This window comes from Hemitrygon akajei, chromosome 18, assembly GCF_048418815.1.
Source record: "Hemitrygon akajei chromosome 18, sHemAka1.3, whole genome shotgun sequence".
Classification (NCBI taxonomy): domain Eukaryota; kingdom Metazoa; phylum Chordata; class Chondrichthyes; order Myliobatiformes; family Dasyatidae; genus Hemitrygon; species Hemitrygon akajei.
The window spans coordinates 13811443-13834691 of NC_133141.1; the positions used below are offsets into that span (position 1 = coordinate 13811443).

General features: G+C 39.6%; 1 protein-coding gene across 6 annotated transcripts in view; it reads right to left on the minus strand.

Moving 5' to 3' along the window:
• Positions 1–1068: 1068 nt before the first annotated feature.
• Positions 1069–23249, minus strand: part of LOC140741115 (zinc finger CCCH domain-containing protein 10-like) — a 76165-nt gene continuing 53984 nt past the window's right edge. For all 6 annotated transcript variants that reach the window (XM_073070899.1, XM_073070900.1, XM_073070901.1 and 3 more), the window contains 4 exons: positions 13181–20546; positions 11922–12049; positions 10474–10525; positions 1069–1389 (listed from right to left, as the gene is read on the minus strand). In XM_073070899.1, coding sequence (XP_072927000.1) covers positions 19669–20511 — 843 coding nt within the window. In that variant the 5' untranslated portion in view covers positions 20512–20546 and the 3' untranslated portion in view covers positions 1069–1389; positions 10474–10525; positions 11922–12049; positions 13181–19668. The remainder of the gene's footprint in view (positions 1390–10473; positions 10526–11921; positions 12050–13180; positions 20547–23249) is intronic.

Genomic DNA, 23249 nt, shown 5'->3' on the forward strand with positions numbered 1-23249 from the left:
GCAGGAAACCGTATCTTACTTGGGACTGGACTGGAGCTGAATGGTTGGTAGTTTAGTAAGAAAGACGATGGAGAGTCCACAGCCAAGAAATGAACATACTGGTACTTCACAAACATCCAAATTAAGTCAACCTCAGTGGAGAACACTGCATACAAGTTCTACAGCTTTCCTTAAAGGTTTGAGAAGGATAATATTTGCATAACACACACACTGAACTAGTGACAATGGAGTATAGGGTTTAATCTGCTGAATGTGGTCCGGCTAAATGTTCATATGCCCAACTTGCATCCCCTAAACAGAAACGATAAACGATGAGCTATCAGGGAGAACAACTGAGTGGAAAAGTAAAGGCTTTACTGGGAACAAAAGATGTAGGTAAGGTTATAACAGATATTTTTGAAGGCCACCTCTTCAACAGTCTCATTGGAGTAAAGGCTACAGTGGAAAGTGTCATTATAAGTAACATAGGGTGTTGTCTTGGTGTTGTCATTCAACTGATGGGTATAGATATCATATGCAATGGCAAGTTTGAATAGGTGGTTGTGAATATGGACAAGGAAATTTCATAGAATGGTACATCATAGAAACAGAACCCTCAGCCTATCTTGTCTATGCTGTAATGCCTCTCCATACTAATCCCATTACCTGCATTAGGCCCCCACTTACAATGTCCTATGAACTTGCACTCCAAGGTCCCCCCCCCATATCTCAATTTTTATGATGAAATTAGTGAAGCTATGACAATATGCACAGAACCAAGAGGGGTGAGGATCTTGAGCATCAGCTTGTTCACAATCAGAGTTCATGACTATCAGCTTGACAACCTTTATGATGTGCTTCACCTCTCTAAAATGCATCCTGGTATCTCATTCACCCTTCTTTAAGTGCAATGAAGGTGAAAAGAGAAAGGGATGAAGGAAAATAATGAGTAAGGGGGAAGGGAGAGAGAAAAATGGCCGGAGTAAGGCACGCAGACTTTTCAGACAAATGAGACAGATCTAGATGTTAAAACACAAGATTTTCACTATAAATGAGTGCTAAGTGGATAAAGTGGAGACAGGAACTCAATGACACTTAACGTATGTCTTCAAATTTAATCTGGCCAGTATTGATGGCTAAGATGTGTGCCTCCATTTGTATATATAGTAATTTTTTTTGTAGTAGCTTATTTCTCTCTTTATGATCATTTAACTTGTCTGTTCTTTGATGCAACCTGGATGTGGAGACACTGACATGCTGAGAGTACCCTTCAGAAGCATGTGCAACTTTTCCATTCTCTCAACAAAATCGTGGACTCTATTGAGAGGTAGATGAGTCTGAAGCGATCAGCGCTGAATTTATCCACTCCTAACTCTTCTGGTGTTGAAGCATTGGAATTCCAAGAGTGTGCTGATGAGAGGTTGACAATAGTATTAAATTAGTGCAGACACAAATTTAACAGTTAAAAATTTAACAGTTAACTGTTAACAAATGTAACAGTAGGCATCCTTCTAAGTCATGCTTAGGGAAATAAATTAAACTCAAGTTACACAGTCCAAATATATTTTGTCAACTGGTTGGATACTTTGCATACTGATTAAGGACAGTAAACTGGCTTTGTTGTAAATAACAATAATTTGTAATAATTATTATGTGAGGAACTAGATTACTTCAACTTTATTGATAAATAATATAAATTTCTTAAGCACCTGTTCAGTCATCCATCAGACCAGAGCTGTAGTAGAACTTATAATTCATGTATATAATATAGTTGAAGATGAGTTTCAATATATTGTAAAACATAACTGCACATCAGCACACAGCAATTGATTCAACCAATACCCTCTTCAAAAAGCCATTGGCTCTTTTATATTCACCCAAGTTTAATTACTCATCTGAAAGATAGCACCACCAATAGACCAGACCAATACTGCACCAGCACATCAGCCTCATTTATGTAGTGAAATCTGTAGTTGGATTTCCGGTCATAACCACCTGACTTAGAAGGATACCTACTTGGATTGAACCAGATGACAGGTACCATCAGCTATGATGTTTACTCAAGATCACTTTCCACCAAACCACAAATTTTGGTGTCACCCACAAACTTATCATGTCAAAAAGGCTGTCATCCAGACAAGCCTACCACAGAGTACCTCATCAAAAGCCTTGGCAAAATCTATGTACACACCATCAACTGTGCAGACCTCATCAGTCTTCTTTGTTACGTCCTCAAAAGGCTCCATCAATTTTGAGACATGATTTCACATTCACAAAGCCATGGTGACGATGTAAAATCCTGGTAAATCCAGTCTTTTAGAAACTCGAGTAACTTTCTCACCACTGATGAAACAGGATGGCAGAATGATAAGACTCTTGGCAGTATGGAGGTTCAGGGGGATCTTGGGGTCTGAGTCCATAGGATGCTCAAAGCAGCTGTGCAGGTTGACTCTGGTTAAGAAGGCGTATGGTGTATTGGCCTTCATCAATTGTGGAATTGAATTTGGGAGCTGAGAGGTAATGTTGCAGCTATGTAGGACCCTGGTCAGACCCCACTTGGGAGTACTGTGCTCATTTCTGGTCGTCTCACTACAGGAAGGATGTGGAAACCATAGAAAGGGTGCACAGGAGATTTACAAGGATGTTGCCTGGATTGGGAAGCATGCCTTATGAAAACAGGTTGAGTGAACTTTGCCTTTTCTCCTTGGAGTGACAGAGGATGAGAGGTGACCTGATAGAAGTGTATAAGATGATGAGAGGTATTAATTGTGCGGATAGTTAGAGGCTTTTTCCCCCAAGGCTCAAATGGCTGCCACAAGAGGGCACAGGCTTAAGGTGCTTGGGAGTAGGTACAGAGATGTCAAGGGTTAAGTTTTTTTTAAACATGGAGAGTGGTGAGTGCGTGGAATGGGCTGCCGGCAACGGTGGTGGAGGCGGATACAACAGGTCTTTTAAGAGACTTTTGGATAGGTACATGGAGCTTAGAAAAATAGAAGGCTATGGGTAAGTCTAGTAATTTCTAAGGTAAGGACATATTCGACACAACTTTGTGGGCCGAAGGACCTGTATTGTGCTGTAGGTTTTCTATGTTTCTATGATGTTAGACTCACTGGTGTGTCCTTGAAGCCCTTCTTAAATAAATAACACGAGTTATCCTCTAGTCTTTTTGTACCTCACCTGTGGCTAAAGATAATGCGAATGACTCTGCCAGTTATGTCCTACAGTTTGGGACACTGAGTGGCAATAGGGACAGGTAAAATCTCAGCACACAGTGGCCACATACTTGGGTTCGAAGCAGAGCCTGATGCCAGTTACATTTTTGCCTCCATGGGACTCCACTAGGGACTAGTGTATCATGACTCAGACACTTTCCACGTTGGCTATCCAGGTGAAGTGGAAGATGGCTTGGGTGACTGCTAGGGCAGTGAAACAAGAGAATAGGCACACCTATGCCAAGTACAGTAGCAGTATGTGTACCTTGCATCTGAAAACTGGATTCTTACCAATTATTCAGAAGGCGCATCTCTTCCACAGTCCCAATTTCAGTTTAATGTTGACCATCTGTTCAAGCCAAGTTTTTTTTACATGACTGTGCCGCTCTGAACCAGATCCCCAGCATCTTCAGGAAGTCAGACCTTTCAGTGAAAGGTGCAGACAACCGGCTGGGCCAGATGCTGAAGAGCTCTTCCCGTGGTTGACCCTGGTCCTTAAGTCTGCTTAATTTGGTCACAGATGCTGTTCAAGCCAAGCCTGGATCCAGGCAAATGACTGCGATGTTGACCAGGTACACGGAGACTTTGTTCTGAGTGCCCCCACAGCTTGGCAATGTCATCCATCTTATGCCACAGTCTTACCTGGTGGATTTAGCAAAGGATTCCAATCACCACACAAACAAGACAGAAGAATCCAGATTTGATGGGGAAGCTTTCCTTTTCCCAGCATTACGGCTATCTGTGTAGACCAGATGGATTCAATATCTTATTTTCAGACCCTCCCCCCAAATCCCAGTTCTTTTGAAATCATATCGATATCCCTCAGCAGAGATTTTCCTGACAGGTAGAGCAGATTTTGGTCCTAATGCAGACATGACCCAGTTGCCAATGACGTTGGATAGGATCTTATAATAGAAATGGGTCTCCAATTCTTGATGCCCTTCCTCATGGAGTCTGACATGCTGCCAGCCAGAAGCATAGAGTTGTACACTTCTAGCAGATTCAGGTCCATCCAAGTCCCACAGAGACTACGCTTCCAGTTCTATGTGAACTCCTCTACAGCCAGCAGCTGCTTCAGTGGAATTTGGATCTGAAGATAATTTTGGGGAATTCTGAGGCAAAGAGCACAGCACATTCTAGCCGTAGGAGTATGGGGTGAGGGACAAACTGAGGCTCAGAACAGCAAAGCAAAGGCCCAGTGGTGAAAGGCTGCAGTCCAAGTTCCTTCTGCCAGTGGACATTGAGGGGCTAAGCCTGGAGCAGAAGGCAGCCAAAACAGTTTGAATTGAACCAGGAGGCCACAAATGACAATGGTACTCTGTATATGGAATGTGCTAACATTCTATTAAAAGAACCAGTGGATCTTACCAAAGTCATTTCTCATCAATCTCCACACCCTAAAACTGCCCACCCTCAGTCACAGAGTCAAAGTACACTACAACACATAAATAGGCACATCAGCCTGTCTAGTCTGTGCTGAACCATTTAAAGTCCCTATTCCCATCGACCTGCACCGGGCCCAAAGCCCTCCATACCCCTCCCATCCATGTACCTATCCAAACTTCTTGCGCTGGCAGCTTGTTCCCCACTCACGACCCTGAGTGAAGTTTCCCATGTTCCCCCTAAACATCTCACCTTTCACCCTTAACCCATGACCAGTTGCTGTCTCACCCAAACTCAGTAGAAAAAGCCCACCTTTACCTTATCTACATCCTTAGCAATTTTGTCTACTTCTATCAAATCTACCCTCAATCTTCTACATTCTAAAGAACAAAGTTCTAACCGATTCAATCTTTCCAGTCCTCGGGTCCTTTAGTCCCGGCAACATACTGATAAATTTTCTGTGTACTTACTCAATCTTTTTTACACATTTCTTGTAGATAGGTGACCAAAACTGCACACAAAACTACAAATTAGGCCTCACTAATGTCTTACACAGCTTCAACACAACATCCCAATTCCTGTACTCAATACTTAAGGCCAATGTGCCAAAAGCTCTCTTTACACTGCTACCTACCTGTGACACCACTTTTAATGAATTATGAACCCATATTCCCAGATCCCTTTGTTCTAGCACAATCCACAGTGCCCTACTGTTCACTGTGTAAGACCTACCCTGCTTGGTTCTCCCAAGTGCAACACCTCACACTTGTCTGCATTAAACACCAGCCATTTATAGTCTATTTTTTCAGCTGATCCAGAACCTGCTGCAAGCTATGATGGTCCACCACGCTGTCTACTGCATGCCCAATCTTGGTGTCATCCACAAATTTTGCTGATCCAGTTAAACACACTATCATCCAGATTATTGATATAGATGACAAACAACAAAGGACTCAGCATCAATCCCTGTGGCATACCACTAGTCACAGACTTCCCAGCCAGAGAGGCAACTATCTACTACTCCTCTCTGGCTTCTCCTGTAAAGCCAAAGTCAAATCCAATTTACTACCTCGTCTTGAAAGCCAACTGACTGAACATTCTTGATCAGCCTCCCATGTGGCACCTTGTCAAAAGCCTTACTAAAGACCATGTAGACTACATCCACTGCCATGCTGACTATCCCCAATCAGTCCTTGTCTATCCAAAAGTAACACCTTCCAGTAACTTTCCCACTACTGATGTTGAGCTCACCGGCCTATCATTTTCAGGTTTATTCTTGAGGCTGTTCTTAAACAACAGAACATTAGCTATCCTTCAATCCTCTGATGCCTCACCTATCGTGAGGATGATTTAAATATTTCTGTTAGGACCCATGCAATCGCTGCACTTGCTTGCCACACGGTCCGAGGGGAACACCTTGTCAGGCTCTGGGATTTGTCCACCCTGATTTGCCTCAAGACAGCAAACACTTCCTCTTCTGTAATCGGTATAGGGTCCATGACCTCGCTGCTACCTTGCCTTACTGCTATAAACTCTGCATCCATCTCCCAAGTAAATACAGATGCAAAACCTCAATTTTGAGATCTCCTCATTTCTTTTGGCTCCATGCAGAGATTACCACTCTGATCCTCCAGAGGGCCAATTTTGTTCCTTGCAATTCTTTTGCTATTAATATATCTGTAGAAGCCCTTAGGATTCTCCTTCACCATGTCTGCTAGACCAACCTCATGGTTTATTTTAACCCTCCTGATTTCTTTTAGTGTTCTCTTATACTCAAGTCCCTCATTTGTTCCTACCTGCCTATACCCACTATGCAACTCTTTTTCCTTAACCAGGGCCTCAATATCTCTCGAAAACCAAGGTTCCCTGAACCTGTTATCCTTGCTTTTTATTCCAACAGGCACATACAAGCTTTCAAAAACATGAGAGATTCTGCAGATGCTGCAAATCCAAAGCAACACACACAAAATGCTAGAGAAACTCAGAAGACTAGGCAGCATCTATGGAAAAGAGTAAACGAGTCCTAATGAAGGGCCCTGGCCCAATACATCGACTGTTTACTTTTTCCCAAAGATGCTGCCTGGTCTGCTGAGTTCTACATACAAGCTTTGTACTCTGAAAATTTCACTTTTGAAGGCCTCCCACTTACTAAGCACACCTTTACCAGAAAAGAGCCTGTCCCAATCCATAGTTGCCAGATCCTTTTTCCAATTTAGAATCTCAACCAGAGGACCAAACCTAATTCTTTTCCATAATTACCTTGAAACTAATGGCATTATGATCACTAGATGCAAAGTGTTCCCCTACACAAACTTCTGTTACCTGCCCTGTCTCATTCCCTAATAACAGATCAAGTATTGCATGCTCTCTCGTTAGGAATTCTATGTATTGATTAAGGCACATTTGACAAACTCTATACCATCCAGCCCTTTTACAGTATGGGTTTCCCATAAATATGTGTAAAGTTAAAATCACCTACTATCACAACCATACATTTCTTGCAACAGTCTGCAATTACTCTACAAACTTGTTCCTCTGAATTCCACAAAATCCTCTAAATGGTCTTTAATATAATCACACTAATGTGGTCATACCTTTCTGATTCCTCAGTTCCACCCATAAAGCCTCACTAGACAAGTTCTCCAGCCTGTCTTGACTAAGCACTGCTGTGACATTTTCCCTGACTATTAACTCCACCCCTTCTCCTCTATCCCTCCTGTTCTGTCATGTCTAAAACAATGGAACCCGGGAATATTGAGCTGCCCATCTTGCTCCCCCACAACCAAGTTTTACTAATGGCTACAAAATCATAATTTCATGTGCTGATCGATGCCCTGAGCTCATCTGCCTTTCCTATAATATTTCTTGCATTGAAATATATGCAGCTCAGAACATTAGTACCACTATACTCAGCCTTTTGATTCCTGACTGGGGGGGGGGGGGGGGAGGGAGGAAGAGACAAGACAGAGACAGAGAGAGAAGTTGAAGTGGTGACCGAAAAATGCACAATTTTTTTAAAAGAACTATTTAAAAAGCAGAGAGATAATAAGTGTCATTCTCCCTAGTTTCTTGGCAAAAATGATCACTTAAACAGCCTTTGTGGTTATTTCTTTTTGCTGTGTGCAAGTTGGCTACTACTGCATTAAAACACCTTATAAAAACATTATTACAATAAGAAATCCTGAGATTGTAAAATGACTTTACAAAATAGTAGATTTCCTTTTTTAAAAAAAATCACTTCAAATGTCTCAGGGGCACAGAAAAAAAATCTTCCATTTGCTATCCAGTCGTACTTAGTTGTGAGAATAGGTTTACGATGCACTTAATGTTAACGGTAGAGAACCATTATGCCTTTGGAACTGAGCGTCAAGCAAGAATAAGCACAACATGGAGAGAAAATTTACAGCAGGTATAGGATAAGTTCTTTCTTTTATCTCCTCCTCTCCTGATATTCCAATGAATTTATAGTCAAGTCCATATTAGTATCAAGTATCAATTATTAAAAGGAGCTGATGCCTGCTCCGACTTAGAAGATCCTGCAGATATAAAAAATTTCCACAGAACTATTTTGAATAAGTTTACTATAGATATGTTGTGTTTAAAAACTTAAATCCAAGATATTGTTATTTTGTGGCTAGTGATTGAGTTATTTTGGAGGAATTACATCTTAGACTTATGGTAACCAAAGAGAAAAGTGGGCTAGCATTCAGAGAAAAATGTTGAGTTCTCCCAATGGCCTTGTGAATGAATAACTCCTGCGATACTGAACCAAGTCCAGAAAATCTGACTATCAACAGTCCATGCTCAGCTGGCTGATTTCAGATAGAGCTGGAAAATGACAGTTAGGCCTAACATCTCTGTAAAGATGCACTTTTGTACAGCACCTCTTCACAGGGTCCAGCAAAGAATTTTACAACTAATGGCACACTTTTAAGGTATAGTTATTGTTTCAAAGGTAAGCATAACAAGCAACATGCAAAACGCATTAAGGAAGGGGAAACAAGAGCCAGGACACCAGTTTCTCATCAATATCCATAACTCTACAGCAAAGTAAGCACGAGGAATCTGCAGATGCTGGAAATTCAAGCAACACACACAAAATGCTGGTGGAATGCAGCAGGCCAGGCAGCATCTATAGGAAGAAGCACTGTCAATGTTTCAGGCCGAGACCCTTCATCAGGACTAACTGAAAGGAAAGATAGTAAGAGATTTGAAAGTAGAAGGGGGAGGGGAAAATGCAAAATGATAGAAGACCGGAGGGGGCCATGGGCACCCGTATGGGTCCCAGTTATGCCTGCCTTTTTGGAACAGTCCATGTTCCAAGTCTATACAGGTATCCGTCGCCCTCTTTTCCTTTGCTACATCGACGACTGCATTGGCGCCTTCTCCTGCACGCATGCTGAGCTCGTTGACTTCATTAACTTTGCCTCCAACTTTCAACCTGCCCTCAAATTTACCTGGTCTATTTCTGACACCTCCCTCCCCTTTCTTGATCTTTCGGTCTCCATCTCTGGAGACGGCCTATCTACTGATATCTACTATAAGCCTACAGACTCTCACAGCTACCTGGACTATTCCTCTTCCCACCCTGTCTCTTGCAAAAATGCTATCCCCTTCTCACAATTCCTCCGTCTCCGCCGCACCTGCTCTCAGGATGAGGCTTTTCATTCCAGGACGAAGGAGATGTCTTCCTTTTTTAAACAAAGGGGCTTCCCTTCTTCCACCATCAACTCTGCTCTCAAACGCATCTCTCCCATTTCCCACACATCTGCCCTCACCCCATCCGCCCACCACCCTACTCGGGATAGGGTCCCCCTTATCCTCACCTACCACCCCACCAGCCTCCGGATCCAACGTATAATTCTCCGTAACTTCCGCCACCTCCAACGGGATCCCACTACCAAGCACATCTTTCCTCCCCCCCCCCCCCCCATCTTTCTGCTTTCCGCAGGGATCACTCCCTAGGCGACTCCCTTGTCCATTCATCCCCCTCACCCCTTCCCACCGATCTTCCTCCTGGCACTTATCCTTGCAAGTGGAACAAGTGCTACACCTGCCCTTACACTTCCTCCCTCACCACCATTCAGGGCCTCAGACAGTCCTTCCAGGTGAGGTGACACTTCACCTGTGAGTTGGCTGGTGTGGTATACTGCGTCCGGTGCTCCCGGTGTGGCCTTTTATATATTGGTGAAACCCGACGCAGACTGGGAGACCGTTTCGCTGAACACCTACGCTCTGTCCGCCAGAGAAAGCAAGATCTCCCAGTGGACACACATTTTAATTCCATGTCCCATTCCCATTCTGATATGTCTATCCATGGCCTCCTCTACTGTCAAGATGAAGCCACACTCAGGTTGGAGGAACAACACCTTATATACCGGCTGGGTAGCCTCCAACCTGATGGCATGAACGTTGACTTCTCTAACTTCCGTTAATGCCCCTCCCCTTCTTACCCCATCCCCGATATATTTAGTTTTTTTTTCTCTCTCTGCCCATCACTCTGCCTGTTCTTCATCTCCCTCTGGTGCTCCCCTCCCCCCTTCTCCCTAGGCATCCTGTCCCATGATCCTTTCCCTTCTCTAGCTCAGTATCCCTTTTGCCAATCACCTGTCTGGCTCTCAGCTTCATCCCACCCCCTCCGGTCTTCTCCTATCATTTCGCATTTCCCCTCCCCCTCCTACTTTCAAATCTCCTACTATCTTTCCTTTCAGTTAGTCCTGACGAAGGGTCTCGGCCCGAAATGTCGACAGCGCTTCTCCCTATAGATGCTGCCTGGCCTGCTGCATTCCACCAGCATTTTGTGTGTGTTGCTTCTACAGCAAGGTGTTTGCATGTGAACATTGACATATTCAATCTGTACTGTGATATTTGCAAATTCAAGCAACCTGCCAATACCCACCATCTCAAACATAAAGTGCCAATGGGATCATATACCAACATGAGTCAAAGACCTGAAACAGAAAACATATTTATTAAAAAAGTGTAAACACAAGGAAGTGGCAAAAAGCAGGTAAATGTAAGATATGAAATAGAGATTACCATCTTATACTTATCTGCTTTTTGCCTCTTCCTTTGAGCTGAATAAACTGAACAGTTAGACAAGTTAATACTGGACAGTCTTTATGAGTTAATAGATCATATAGGTAGTTTTAGAAAGCAATCCCACTGGAAAGCAGCCCACTTATCTAGGACACAAATTCTTAATTAAAATCTACTGTCATTTACGTTAAAAAACTCATCACGAGTCCTGAAAGTGTTAAATAGTTTTTAGACTAGAGCTTAATGATGTCTGGGAATTACACTGAAAAATTAACCCTTACTTCTTACAGTACACTGAATTTAATTATTAAAAATACTTAGCAAGTTATCGAATGATACCTGCCCTGCTCACTTTCTCTTGTGGTAAACACTATGAAAGTTAATATTCTGTAAGTTCTGGGATGCCTCTGTTTCTAAAATATGGAGGCCAGTTAGATGTAACAACTCCAATCCTGAAGAATATGCAGGGCATTGTTGGAATTTAACTAACTAACTCAGTTTATTACAATAGCATATTGATTACTCTTTCATTGCCTGTCCATTAAGGATTACCCTACCCATTAAATCATTTCTTTTGGACTGGGTTTCCCATTCAACTGCAGCATGGAGGTGCCCTTGAGGTCCAATTAATGATCAGACAGTCTAGTCAGTTACCATTAATGCCCTGGAGTACATGGGCCAGCCTGGCAACACTATCCATAGATGATTGAATGGTTTCCAATTTTTCCATCATTTGCAACTAACTCATCTCCCAGTGAAACCCTATTACTCTCCCTCTCCAAACAAGCACTAGATTAACAAATAATACAAAACGTTAGCTGTTAGTAACTTTACTCTGTGAACAGCAGCGCAGTTCACTTTAAGAGGTATTAGAGCATTCCTAGACTCTAAACCTGGCATGAGCACATATTATTTCCTTTAAATGGTGGTTCCACCAATTGGGACTATAAAGTGCCAATGGCAGCCTTATGTTTCTACAATACAATCACAACAGACACCAAACCTCTGATATGAGTGCTTGTAGTCATATGTGGCTCCAGAAAATGCTTCCAGCAGTTCAAGATTCAGAATTTCTTTGTCAGAATTAGCTTGATGAAAGAACCTATGCAGACAGCTTGCAATATGCCAGCTCTTTTACTGTTTTAAATTCATGCCGCCAATGTATGCATTAAACTTGCTTCACATCTTCAAAAAGGAGCCACTTGATCCCTTTTTTCTAGCAATTCATCTGCCATGTTAAAAAAAATTAATTTTTTGTGGTTAACTCTCAGAATTCCACTCAAATATTATTTCTGCGCATACTCTTACCTTGACTGCTAATAATTATCTTGCTGGGAGCTTTGCAATTTTTGCCGTAAGCAGTCAGCTGTAAAACATCAAAATTTTGCTCCTTCACTCAGATCCAGTCAGAGCAGACTTCAACGATTTGTCTCATTCTGCTAAAAAAAAATTCAGCCTGCTCCAAAACAGACAAGTCACAGAGCCACAGGAAAACAGATAAATTCACCAGATAAAACTAGACAATTCTCTTATCTATGTTACTTTACTGCAGCTTAAATAAAGCTAAATGCTAAAGTAGGAAGATTATAAAGATGGAAAGGAGAAGATGGGGAGCAAAAAGACAAGACAGCATAGAAAATAACTGTTTAATAATGTTTTATTAATATGGTAATTAAGATGCTCATGAGATTGCTGTAATGTCTTATGAATATTCTCAATAATATCTGAGCTGAGCATTCCATGTAAAGAGGCAATTTAAAACCTACATACCAGCATAAAGGACTAATTTTATATAGCGCCAAAGCCTCAGTTGAATTCCTCTTAGCAGCAGTGATTATTATGTGGCAAATGCAGCAGCCATTTTGCACACAGCAAAATCCAATAAACAGCAATGAGATGAACCTCCAGTTCATTCGTTTTGGTAAATTGGTTGAGAAAGGAATGTTGGCCAAGCTATGTCTCTATTCTGCAAATAATGGCATCTTTTGTGTTCACTTGTCAAGGACTGAAACCCCTCTACACCAGTGGAGATGGATTTAAACGGCAGCCTTCTGAGTCAGGCTAAAGTGCTACCAAATGACCCATACCCATAACACCTTAACCTGAAAAGGCGCTCCCAGTCAAACATTACCCGGAAATTCCTTTTTCAGCTCAAACCTTAATCGTAAATAGCTGCAGCATTGGCATCCTGTCAATATCAAGCGGAGCTGCATGTCTTTAAAATAAGTGTAATATCTTTTCAGAATGTTAAAGAAGATATATAATACTGTCAACTCTAAGACCGGTATGATCTTCAGTTCAATTTTCTGTGGTTAAGTTAGTAACCTCAGTTGAGGATGCTTGAGGAGCAAGAACTTCTGATCTGAAGATGAAACAAAATCTGGGGCAAGGATTCACCTTTCTCCATGGATAAAATCATTTCAAGCAAAAACAAAAAAATAGAGCAAAGCATATTAGCACATTAAAAACTGCCAATAAGGTCAAGTTTGCAGGATGGGGCACTGAAGTGAGACTGGAAATGGGGAGGCAGAGGAAAGAGATATTAAGTGACCACAGCTTTGGCGCACCTATAGTACTTCTTGACCTTAGGATATACCAGGAATCAGTGCTTGCTGTCATCTTGGCTAGGGAACACAAAAGGAGATTGAGTAGCTTAGGGTAGAGAAAGACCAATATACAATTTAAATTCAGATAGATTACTTTCAGTGCCAGTTTGGTTTTTAAAGATCTGAGTCGTAATTTAATTTTTAGAACAGAAACACTGCAACCGCCCATAATTATGAGATGTACAGATTAAGGCAAGTGGATCAAATGTAATTTCAAACTACTAGGCTAGACTTGAAATTCAGCTCTATTTGCAGAATTATTTTTACTTGTTTGGCTTGTTTTAACTTTATTCACCTGGCAGGTATGGAAAGGCCCACTTTTATCATCAATACCTCAATGGTGGATAATCCTAAAACTATAAAATGAAAATGTTATCAACATCAGGGAACAAATATATATTTAAACTTTTAAAAGCCTGAGGCACCATGACATTGCACCAGACTTTAAACTGAACGGTTACTGAGAATGTCCTTGTGTTGTGTTTGGACTCCATCAACCTATCCCACCTCAATACAAGGCCATCTATTTGATGATTACATAGTTTAATTTTAAGACTTTTTTTGTCTTGCCAACTGAATGAAAAATGTAGTCAACCTTCCAAAATAAGCAACTGTCTAAATGGGCATTTCGCAAATACAAATTCTATTTTAATTAGCCAGCAACTCCTTATGTTAAATGGTACATCCCCATAGGATATTTTCTAAAAATGCAACCACTAACAATTCTCCCATAGTTCAGGTATTTAACTACAGAAATATTATAGCAGATGATTAGAAACTGATCACAGGTATGTCTGCATAATCAAGCCCACAGTGACCTGGAGCTAAAGAGGGGATTAAACCTGATATAGCATTTAGAAATTAAATCAGTTAAACCTTTAGAATAAGTGTATGGAATATCCATATCTCAAAATAAAAACAAAGGATGGTGGGATTATAGCCTTTTATATTTGCTGTAAACAACTAAGTTAGTAGGAAGTTAATTACATTTATCTCAAACATTTAAAAATTTAAAGATAACTCATGGAAGATACTGGCATGCAGCTTAGAATCTAAAGGACTTGGGAAAAAAATCTGTTCTGCTTGGGGGATTTCTTGTGTCCACTCAATGGCCTGGTGAGATGACAAAATACTAGTGGTTTCCTGCACTCAAACAATCATAAACAAAACACATCTAACCAATGAGGGGGGAAAAAAGTGTTTGAAATATGTACCTGGCACTGGTTGCTACAGTTTCACCACAATGGCTTCTGTAGTTTTTATGGCAGGAATTCAATCTCCCAAGCAACAGTCTCCTGTAAATATGATTATATAGCTTTGTATTTTGCCTTAAGCAAATTAGTTGGATCTGTTCTCTGTTGTTGACTTTGAATGTAACAAACCACTTTTTAAGGAATACAACCATTTCCTGGTGACATCACAAGGTGGAACAATACCATACCACCAAGTCATTGAACAAGGGAATAAGCAGGAAGAATGTGTCCAGATTTATTCCAAGAGAAAAATATTACAGAAGTAGAACAATTGACAAGATACAATATAGCACAATAATTAAAACTTACAACATTGCCAAAATGGAGAAGTTGACTTCTTGAAAAGACTGTGTCCTTTTTCCTTACAGCTCCTCTCAGGAAGTCCTTAGAGCAACACAGCCATTGTCAGGGCACAGGCAGGATTATTCTTCATGCCTTTATTGCCACCTTCACTTACAGAGATGAAGCAAATGGAAAACTGAAGACCACAATATGGTTCCTGAATTATAACAATGTCTTTTCTGTTGAAGTGGAACCATTCACTCAGAAGAATGTCTTCGGGGGGGGGGGGGGAAAGATTCAAGCAGACTTAAATATACATTAAACAATGTTAAAGGCTTGAAATTAAAGGCTAGACAGTAATCACTCTATTACACTTTTAGTCTGGTAGCATCAAGATGAATTCATACAAGTATACATATATAATGAACTACATTTTGTCTATCAAAAATGTGTATTTACATTAACAAGTTAAAGATGGTTGACTGATGTAACCACCCATGTGCATCAGCCACAGAAAAAACAATGATGCAGTGGTACTACACTAACAGCTGTTTAACGGTACTTAAACTCTGATTTACCTTATCAAGATTCAAAATTAAAACCACCCCCATTGCCATCATTGGGCTTTGGCTTTCACTCAGGATATTTTAGTTATATTCACACTTTTCACATCATTGTGCACCGAGAGACAATGCACTATATATGTTGACATTTAATTTCGACTTGTAGTCTAGCACTGCTTACCACTCTTTCTTGACCGTTGAACTTCCTGTCCTACTACTTCTGGATTAAATATTCCCTTTCAACTATCACTACCTTTTTCTCCTGTTAAGATCTTCAAGTTGGTTTTGTCTTCTCATTTTCAGTCCCAATCTGCTTTCTACTAATTTGCTTGTTTTTTTCACTTTGGTCCTGCTGTTTCCAACTTACTTCCTGTGCAAACTTATTGTCTGCATCCCCTGCACTTTAGTGCAATTTATCAGGATAATTGAATCACAAAACCCTTGGCGTGGCAAAACTGCTATTCACAAAAAACAAGCAAGGACCAAAATTAGAAACAGAGACCTTAAAATCAATAAAGACTGGGATTGATTTGGGGGGGGGGGGGGGGGCAGGGAGGAAGAGGCTTCTGACAGGAGCAATAAAAGGAATTTTCTAAATAATGATGACAGTAGTGTATAGGGGGAGATAGAAGTGGTTTGGGGAAAATATTCTCAGATACAAGTCTCTAAAATAGTGTGTGCGCAGATGGATGGGGTGTGTGTGCATAGGAGGGCACTGAATGCACCTGTGGGGGCGAGGGATCATCATCAAGGAGGAGTGCAAAACTCAACCAGATTTTTTTCATTGTGTTGAGGAACTTGCTTTGTTTTAAATGGGGATTTTCTACAGCTCAGATGTTTGAGATTGCTGTATTATATGCTTTGGATTGCTGCTTTTTAGTGAATGCGGAATTTGCGCCATATTTGGAATCTTACACATGCACCGTCAGATACAAATTATCAGAGTGATAGATCAGCTTTCTTACATAACTATGTAACAAAACAAGCTGTTTCAGGCATTCTGCTATAAAAATGTTATTGAAATTAAAAGCTATCATCCAAATATTAGGGAATCACTGAAGCCTGGAAACTCAACTAATGAAAGACTACCAGGCTGGACTAAAGCAGATCATGGTTACTCTTGAGCAAGAAAATATCTATCAATATGATAGTAAATCCAATCACAACTTAATGATTTACGTCCAATTACAGGGTTTTGCCCTGTCATTTTGTTGAGTGAGTAAATCACAGCCCATTGGGCACAATTATCCTTTTCAGGTCTGTGCTTGCTATCTCCTGATAGAAAATGCAGTGGAAAATGATTGGATACTGTGATAATCCTATTTAAATATTCAAAAAGCAACAAGATCTTGGAAAGGTTCAGACGGTGCATCCTGCAACACACCCGGACAAGTGCCTGGCTCAGGAAACAAAGAAAGAAATTTGGAAAAATAGTTTCCTGACTTTTATTAAGAATAAAGCTCTCAAATGTAATACAAGTTTCAACATCTTAACTTTAGATCTACAACACATCTTTTCCAATTTTAGTATCAAGGGGAGCTTTAGTAAAATGCAAAGAATGGCCAGGTAGCCCCAAACTATGAGAGCTTCCATCAGAAACATCTGCATTACTAGGGTCAGCAAGGTCATCACATTTTTCTATTTGTATCTTTAATAGTATTTAATGATAAAAAAATGTGCTATTAAGTACATTTGCACAATGATAGCCATATTTTTCAGAGTAATTATGCTTCTGGAAGCAGGACTTGGGGCTGAGGCTGGGTCAATATTTCCAAGAGTTCAGTAAATTGCTCTACCCTTTTTATATAGCTGAACACTAATCTATACTTTGATTTGTGCATATGGTGCAACAATAAAATCTATGGATTAATAATTGAAAAAAAAAGCACTTTATCATACACAAAGTGACTTTCAGAAACTTTATTTTTAAAAGCTGTAAAATTAAACTGCAAGTGCATGGAGGAGGCTTCTAGTTAGGGCAACTAATAGAAGGAAGGCATTAAACAAGAAACAAGTTATCTTGTATGCTTGAGTCAAAGTTGATTTAAACCACCTCGAAGTTTTTTCTCCTCACACAAACGCTTAAACCTTTACAACCATAAAATATAAAGGCATGAAATTTCAGATCAGCCATTCAAATGCCTTTAATATCCAGACTTATCATTTACAGGAACTGTTAGAAAATGTTTCAGTGTATCAATATCTAATTAATGTATTTGGAATAGCAAACTCAAATGTAGAAAGATGGAACCTAAATAGATACAAATGTGATTATTATAATTCAGAAATACGCATTCAACATCAACAATCACTGTTATGCACATTCACTACAGTTTTAATGTTCTGAAAGTCTTTTTACCCCATGAGCCCCAACTCATTTTGCATTAATCTATCACAATTAGCACAGTAAAATAATAGCGCAAAAATCCTAAACATTTCACACCTTACAACTATGATTGAGAGCGGCAAGAAAAATTATTTTCAAGACTATATAACAAACGCAAGGTTGTAATTACTGAGCATCACCACCATTTTCTCAATAGAAATCAACTTGCCCTTAAACTCAGAAAATATCCTAAGAAACTACATAATGGATATTTTAGTAATGGCCGATTAATCTTAGATAAGTTCAAGTGTATCTTGAATATATTGTCCATGCTAAGTTGACCAACATTAGCCAAAACCAAACTGTCTAGTTGTCCTTAAGCCTTCAAAGAATAAACATCTCAAAAATATATTTTAGTTTTTATATGTAAAGGCTGGGGTTAGCCTCCTTGGCTGGAAAGGATGAATAATATTGTTCCCAACCATTCATAAGCAAGCAACTATTCCCATTCACTAAGTTCAGACAGGGTTGTATAATACTAGATACTGTTGGGGGCAGGGGTGAGGAAGGATTTTCAGCATTGATAGTAAGTTATATATTCAAAAACTACCAAATGCATACAATCCAAAGAATGTTCTGAAAGTGTACCTCTCAAGCAGTGACATTATGCGCCTTCTTGCATACAAGCTTTGTTTCTGTCTCTAGTATGATTGCTTTCTTACATAAAGCTTAGAGAGCAGTTTAAGAAATAAAACTGGAACATATTAATACCACCACATGCTGATCCAGTATATTTTGTAGCCAAGTGAACATCAAATATCATTTTATTTACTATTATTTTGATTAGAAGCATAATGTATGAATTCAATCAAATGAAAAGAGATATTAGATTTCACTTATTCAGAATCACTGTATACTTGCATTTATTCCAATGCAACTGCAAAATTGCAAATTCTCAGGACTTCTCTATTTCATCGCATCTGGAGACTGCTGATTTAACTGCCAATAATCAGCAAGATCAGTGTGCAGTCTCAAATTTTGGTTGTTTTGGTGACATTCATAGGAGAGCAGGACAAGGTGGGGTGGGAAGACAAGGGAAAGACTACAAGCACATTGAGGATTGGTATTATTTCAAAGGTTTGGGAGAATGAGATCCAGGATATGCAGACTGCCAAAAAGTTAAAAATGAGATGCTGTAACACACATTTTTATTCCAGTGTCCATTTTGGACAAAACAGGGATGGCCTATATAATTTGTTTAGTTTTGCTCATGCCAGCTGCACTGTTTGCAAGGCAACACAACTTTGAGAGCAAATGTACTGCAGTGTTGTATTATATTTCCAGGTACTTCAACATTAGTGTTCCTTTGCCATGATTTTATATTATTATCTCAGACATGTTGGAAGCTGTTCCAGTTCACTCAATGGTGGTTTGGAACACTAAAGTTGCTATACTCAGGTTTGTTCAGTTCATTCAAAACATACTAAAGGATACTATCATTCTATTGCCAGATACACTGTAACCCAGATCACCATTTTAAAAAAGGTTTGTGGTAACTCACTTAAACAAAGTCTATTGTCATTAACCTTTGCCTTGTACATTACTTTTTACAAGATAAAACATTAAGAAACTTACTCCTCAGCAAACTGTATTCACATTTTGCAAACAATTTTATTTTTATAATGGTGACCTACTTTGGGCAACTACTTGGCGCTAGCTCTTCAATGCCTCTTCCAACTAACACATATACCCAATGTAATTTCACTTAGCCATTGCTGCAAGCATCAAGAAAAAAGTTATTCCAGCCAAAATTCATTTGATGCTTCTTGCGCAGCCTTGTCAAGAAACTTAGTTATGTATCTTGACCTTATATTTTAAAAGCAATAAACAATGTTTCAAGGTTTGAATATTCCAATAATATTTTCCCACCCTCCCCAACCTCATTCAAAGTCACAGGAGTAAAGACTTAACATATAGGATCAGTGCTGAGATGCTAAGAATTATTTTGTAATTTTTGGAAGCAATTTACTCCCAAAGTCCCCTTGTCTTAACCCCTGGAGAAGTGCAGTGGCCAAATCTCCCAGTTGTTGCTGTTGTGGGCATGGAGTTCAGCATTGCTGCCTTGATCTGGTTGCGGAGAAATGCATTCTGCTCCAAAAGGACCTCATTGTTGCCCATCAAATTTGACACCTGCTTTTTGAGCTCCTCATTTCGGTTTCGCAGCATAATGTTCTCCTCCTCCAAGTATCCAGGATCAACTGATCGCCGATTTGAAAGATCATATTCATAGACTTCAAACTCAAACCCTTCTAACTTTCTCCTCTTCAAGCGGTGATCATACTCATAACAATTGATACCGCTGTCATTATCCGATCGATCATATCTACGAACTGGCTGAGACAGTGGAGGGTCTCGTGTCAGCTTGATATCATGTTCTAAATTGTCACGTTTGAAATGACGAAACCTACACTTTGATCCTCTTTGACAATCACCTTTGAGGTAGTCACGGCATACCGGGATCTCACCTTTATCAGCAGGCAGGTCAGAAACTGAGAGACCATAGGTTTCAGCCACCTTGGAACGCAAATGCAGGGGAAGCTCCCCTGTTTTTTTGTAGTATTCTTCATCCTCTGCTGTCCCGTGTATGAATGTGCATTTTGCACGGGTACAAACATTATTCATAAAATAATGACAGAAGACAAACTCATTCTTTTTCACACCTAGGTCATGTACCTCATTTATATCCGGGTGGAGGTACTTGCAGGTCTTGCCGCGATAGCAGACATTGCGCAGGTAGTCCCGGCAAACATCTTCTGTGCTCTGGCCAGCCTCGTCTTTGCCATTGTTAACAACATTATTGTCTGCCATTTTAACCGATTATTTCTGCGCTGCTCAACAAACAACTGCAAAAGAAAAATGAATCATGTCAGAGAGAAAAGGACCGACCACAGAAGTGTGGGTCATCTTCGCATCCCACCCACAACCACATCAAAAAGCCCAACGGTAACTTAATTGAAAATACACAAATTGCAGGCACACTTTTTATGCAAGTTAGGTGCCTTGTTTTGTATGATCTCTCAAGTGTAATTTATTTTGCAGCAGATTTCTTTGTATTTGATACATGAAAATTCCAGGAACTCCAGGATATCTATGACCATCATAAGCTTTATAATACTGGCATGAGTTGCCTGAAAAAATATCAGTCATTGAATCCCATTAATATCCAAGGACTATTTTATTGGGATTTATCCCAAGTAGTTTGGAAGACCTGGGAACAAGAATGTAAGTAAGTTTCAACTCCAACCCTTGTTTTAAAGATTTGATTGCAATAGGCAAAATGGGGCTATGAATGAAAGGCCAAGTTATTTGTTTTCTATTTCAAATATTCAAAATTTGGATTTTCTTTTAGTGAAATAATAGAAATGTAGTTTTTAACTGACATTTAATTACTTTTTCTATTTTGGAACTTAGCTCAGCATCAGAACGAAGCTGAGAGTGCAGAAGGGTGCAGGTGGACAACCTGAAATTTACTCAGGATATATGGTATTAACTAGTTTAAAACCACTTCCATAAAGAACACACCTAAGAAGTGCTTTTTTGTAAGGATTTCTTTTAAATAAAAATAAGGGAAACAGCAAAGATGGAAATAGCTGCCAGAAAAAAGGTAGAAAATAATGGAAATGTTTGAATAAAGTCATCTAATTTTATTATTTCTTTTCTCCATACATTTCCTCAGAGAAGAAAACTTTCATGCTTTCTTCTCTAAAGAAAACTGTAATTAAACTCATTATCTAATTGTATCTTGCACTGAGAACTAACATTTTATTTACATAGTTTGTTTTATACAGTTGCTGAGACAGTGTATCAATTAAAAATTACACCACAGCGACACTTGGTTAAAAAATTACTGCAAAATAATTGATGTAACCGTAAAATTTCCACTTTTTTTCTGGCAGGTATCAAGTTCCATGTTTGTTTCTTTACTACATAACTATACAATACATAAATAGCTTACCTTTAAGAATAATTAATTTGCTAAAACATTGAGGGACCTATGACAATAACAAAATGCCTGTGCAAAAACTGGGAGAACAGCAGGAGCCTCGACCACGCCCCCCCCCCCCCCAACACACACCATACATTTTGATAGTGTCAAAATGCTTTCAGACTGGAAGTTGGTTTTTCATTTTTCAGTAAAAGAAAACAGTTATTCTTATAACACAATAGTGCTTAGTGTACACTTGACAGAAAGGGTAATATTTTCCTGTAACCTAGCTGATTAAATAATTCTCCAAATCATATAGTAATTTCATTGACTTCAAAAACTTGCCTTCATATCATTCCTTTCACGTCAGGACTTCCTAGAGTGCTTTACAGCTATGACTTCTCACAAATAGCTATGGAAATTCTATGGCCAAGAATGTGTTTTGGTAAGTTCCGATGAGGGTTAAACATTGACTCTGATATTATGATAACTCAACGTCTGAGTGATAGGTCTTGTATCCCAAGAACAGGTAAGCAAGGCCAGAGATTAATGTCCAATTCCAGCAATATTTTTTTGACCAGAGTACTCCTTCAGCTCTATGCAGGAGAGTCAAGATGAATTGCAATTCCAAGTCTACACATGTGGGTCAACACCACAATCTCTACCATGGTCCATATATTTTTTATTTGTAGTGCCAAAAGATCCATGATTTAAGCAAGGTACTGAAGCAGTTAAAAAAAAAAATCAGGTTTTGTAAATTATTCAGACCGGTATTCTGTGAAGCATGTTCCAAGACAGCTACACATTTTATTACAAATTAATTATAGGACATAAGTGAAGGGTAAGAAATAAATGCTTAACAGACATGGGAACATTCAGATTTAAGTGACTTAATTTAATGCCAAAAAAGGGATAAACATACAAACTCCTTATCCAGGGAAGAACACATTCAAAAGGCCAACCTTGAGAGGTGCAGTCTCAGTGCCAGCCATGCTCCCTGCCAAGAGCACTGAATTCATTCAAATGGCATTAACCCCTTTCTTACTGCATGTTATGTCTTGCAATGTCACTAACCTATCAACAATGCCTGATGCATTGCTTGCTTCTCCCCCCCAATAAGCTGGATTAGCAAGCAGATCTAAAGAGGGCACCACCGCTCATAGTTGCATGAGTATCGCTAAGTTTCTTTTTTTTTTGCGCATCATACTACCATCAAGAATACTGTTTTTGTTCATAGCTGCTTGCTGTGAATTATTTCCCTTTTTATTTTGCGCAAAGATAACGATATTCAGAACTGGTGCTGTTTTGCTCGTTGCCGCTAGCACGGATCTTTATTAGCTTTTTACCAGCAAAACAAGTTAATGCATCAAATTTAAATAGAAGTATGCGGTTCAAAAGCAGCAGGGTCAAAAAATAATGTAGCATAATGCATATGAACTTCTACGGTCTTCTAACAGGCCTTGTTCCTAAGAGTCTTAACGTACCCCATTACAGGTTAGATGACTATTTAAAACGAGCATTTTAACCCCTGAAGATAGCATGGTTAAAGCTGAGCCAAGCTGAAACAGAATCTAAAGAAACCCCTGCATAGGTGGCAGTTAGGACAGTAGTTTTAATCATT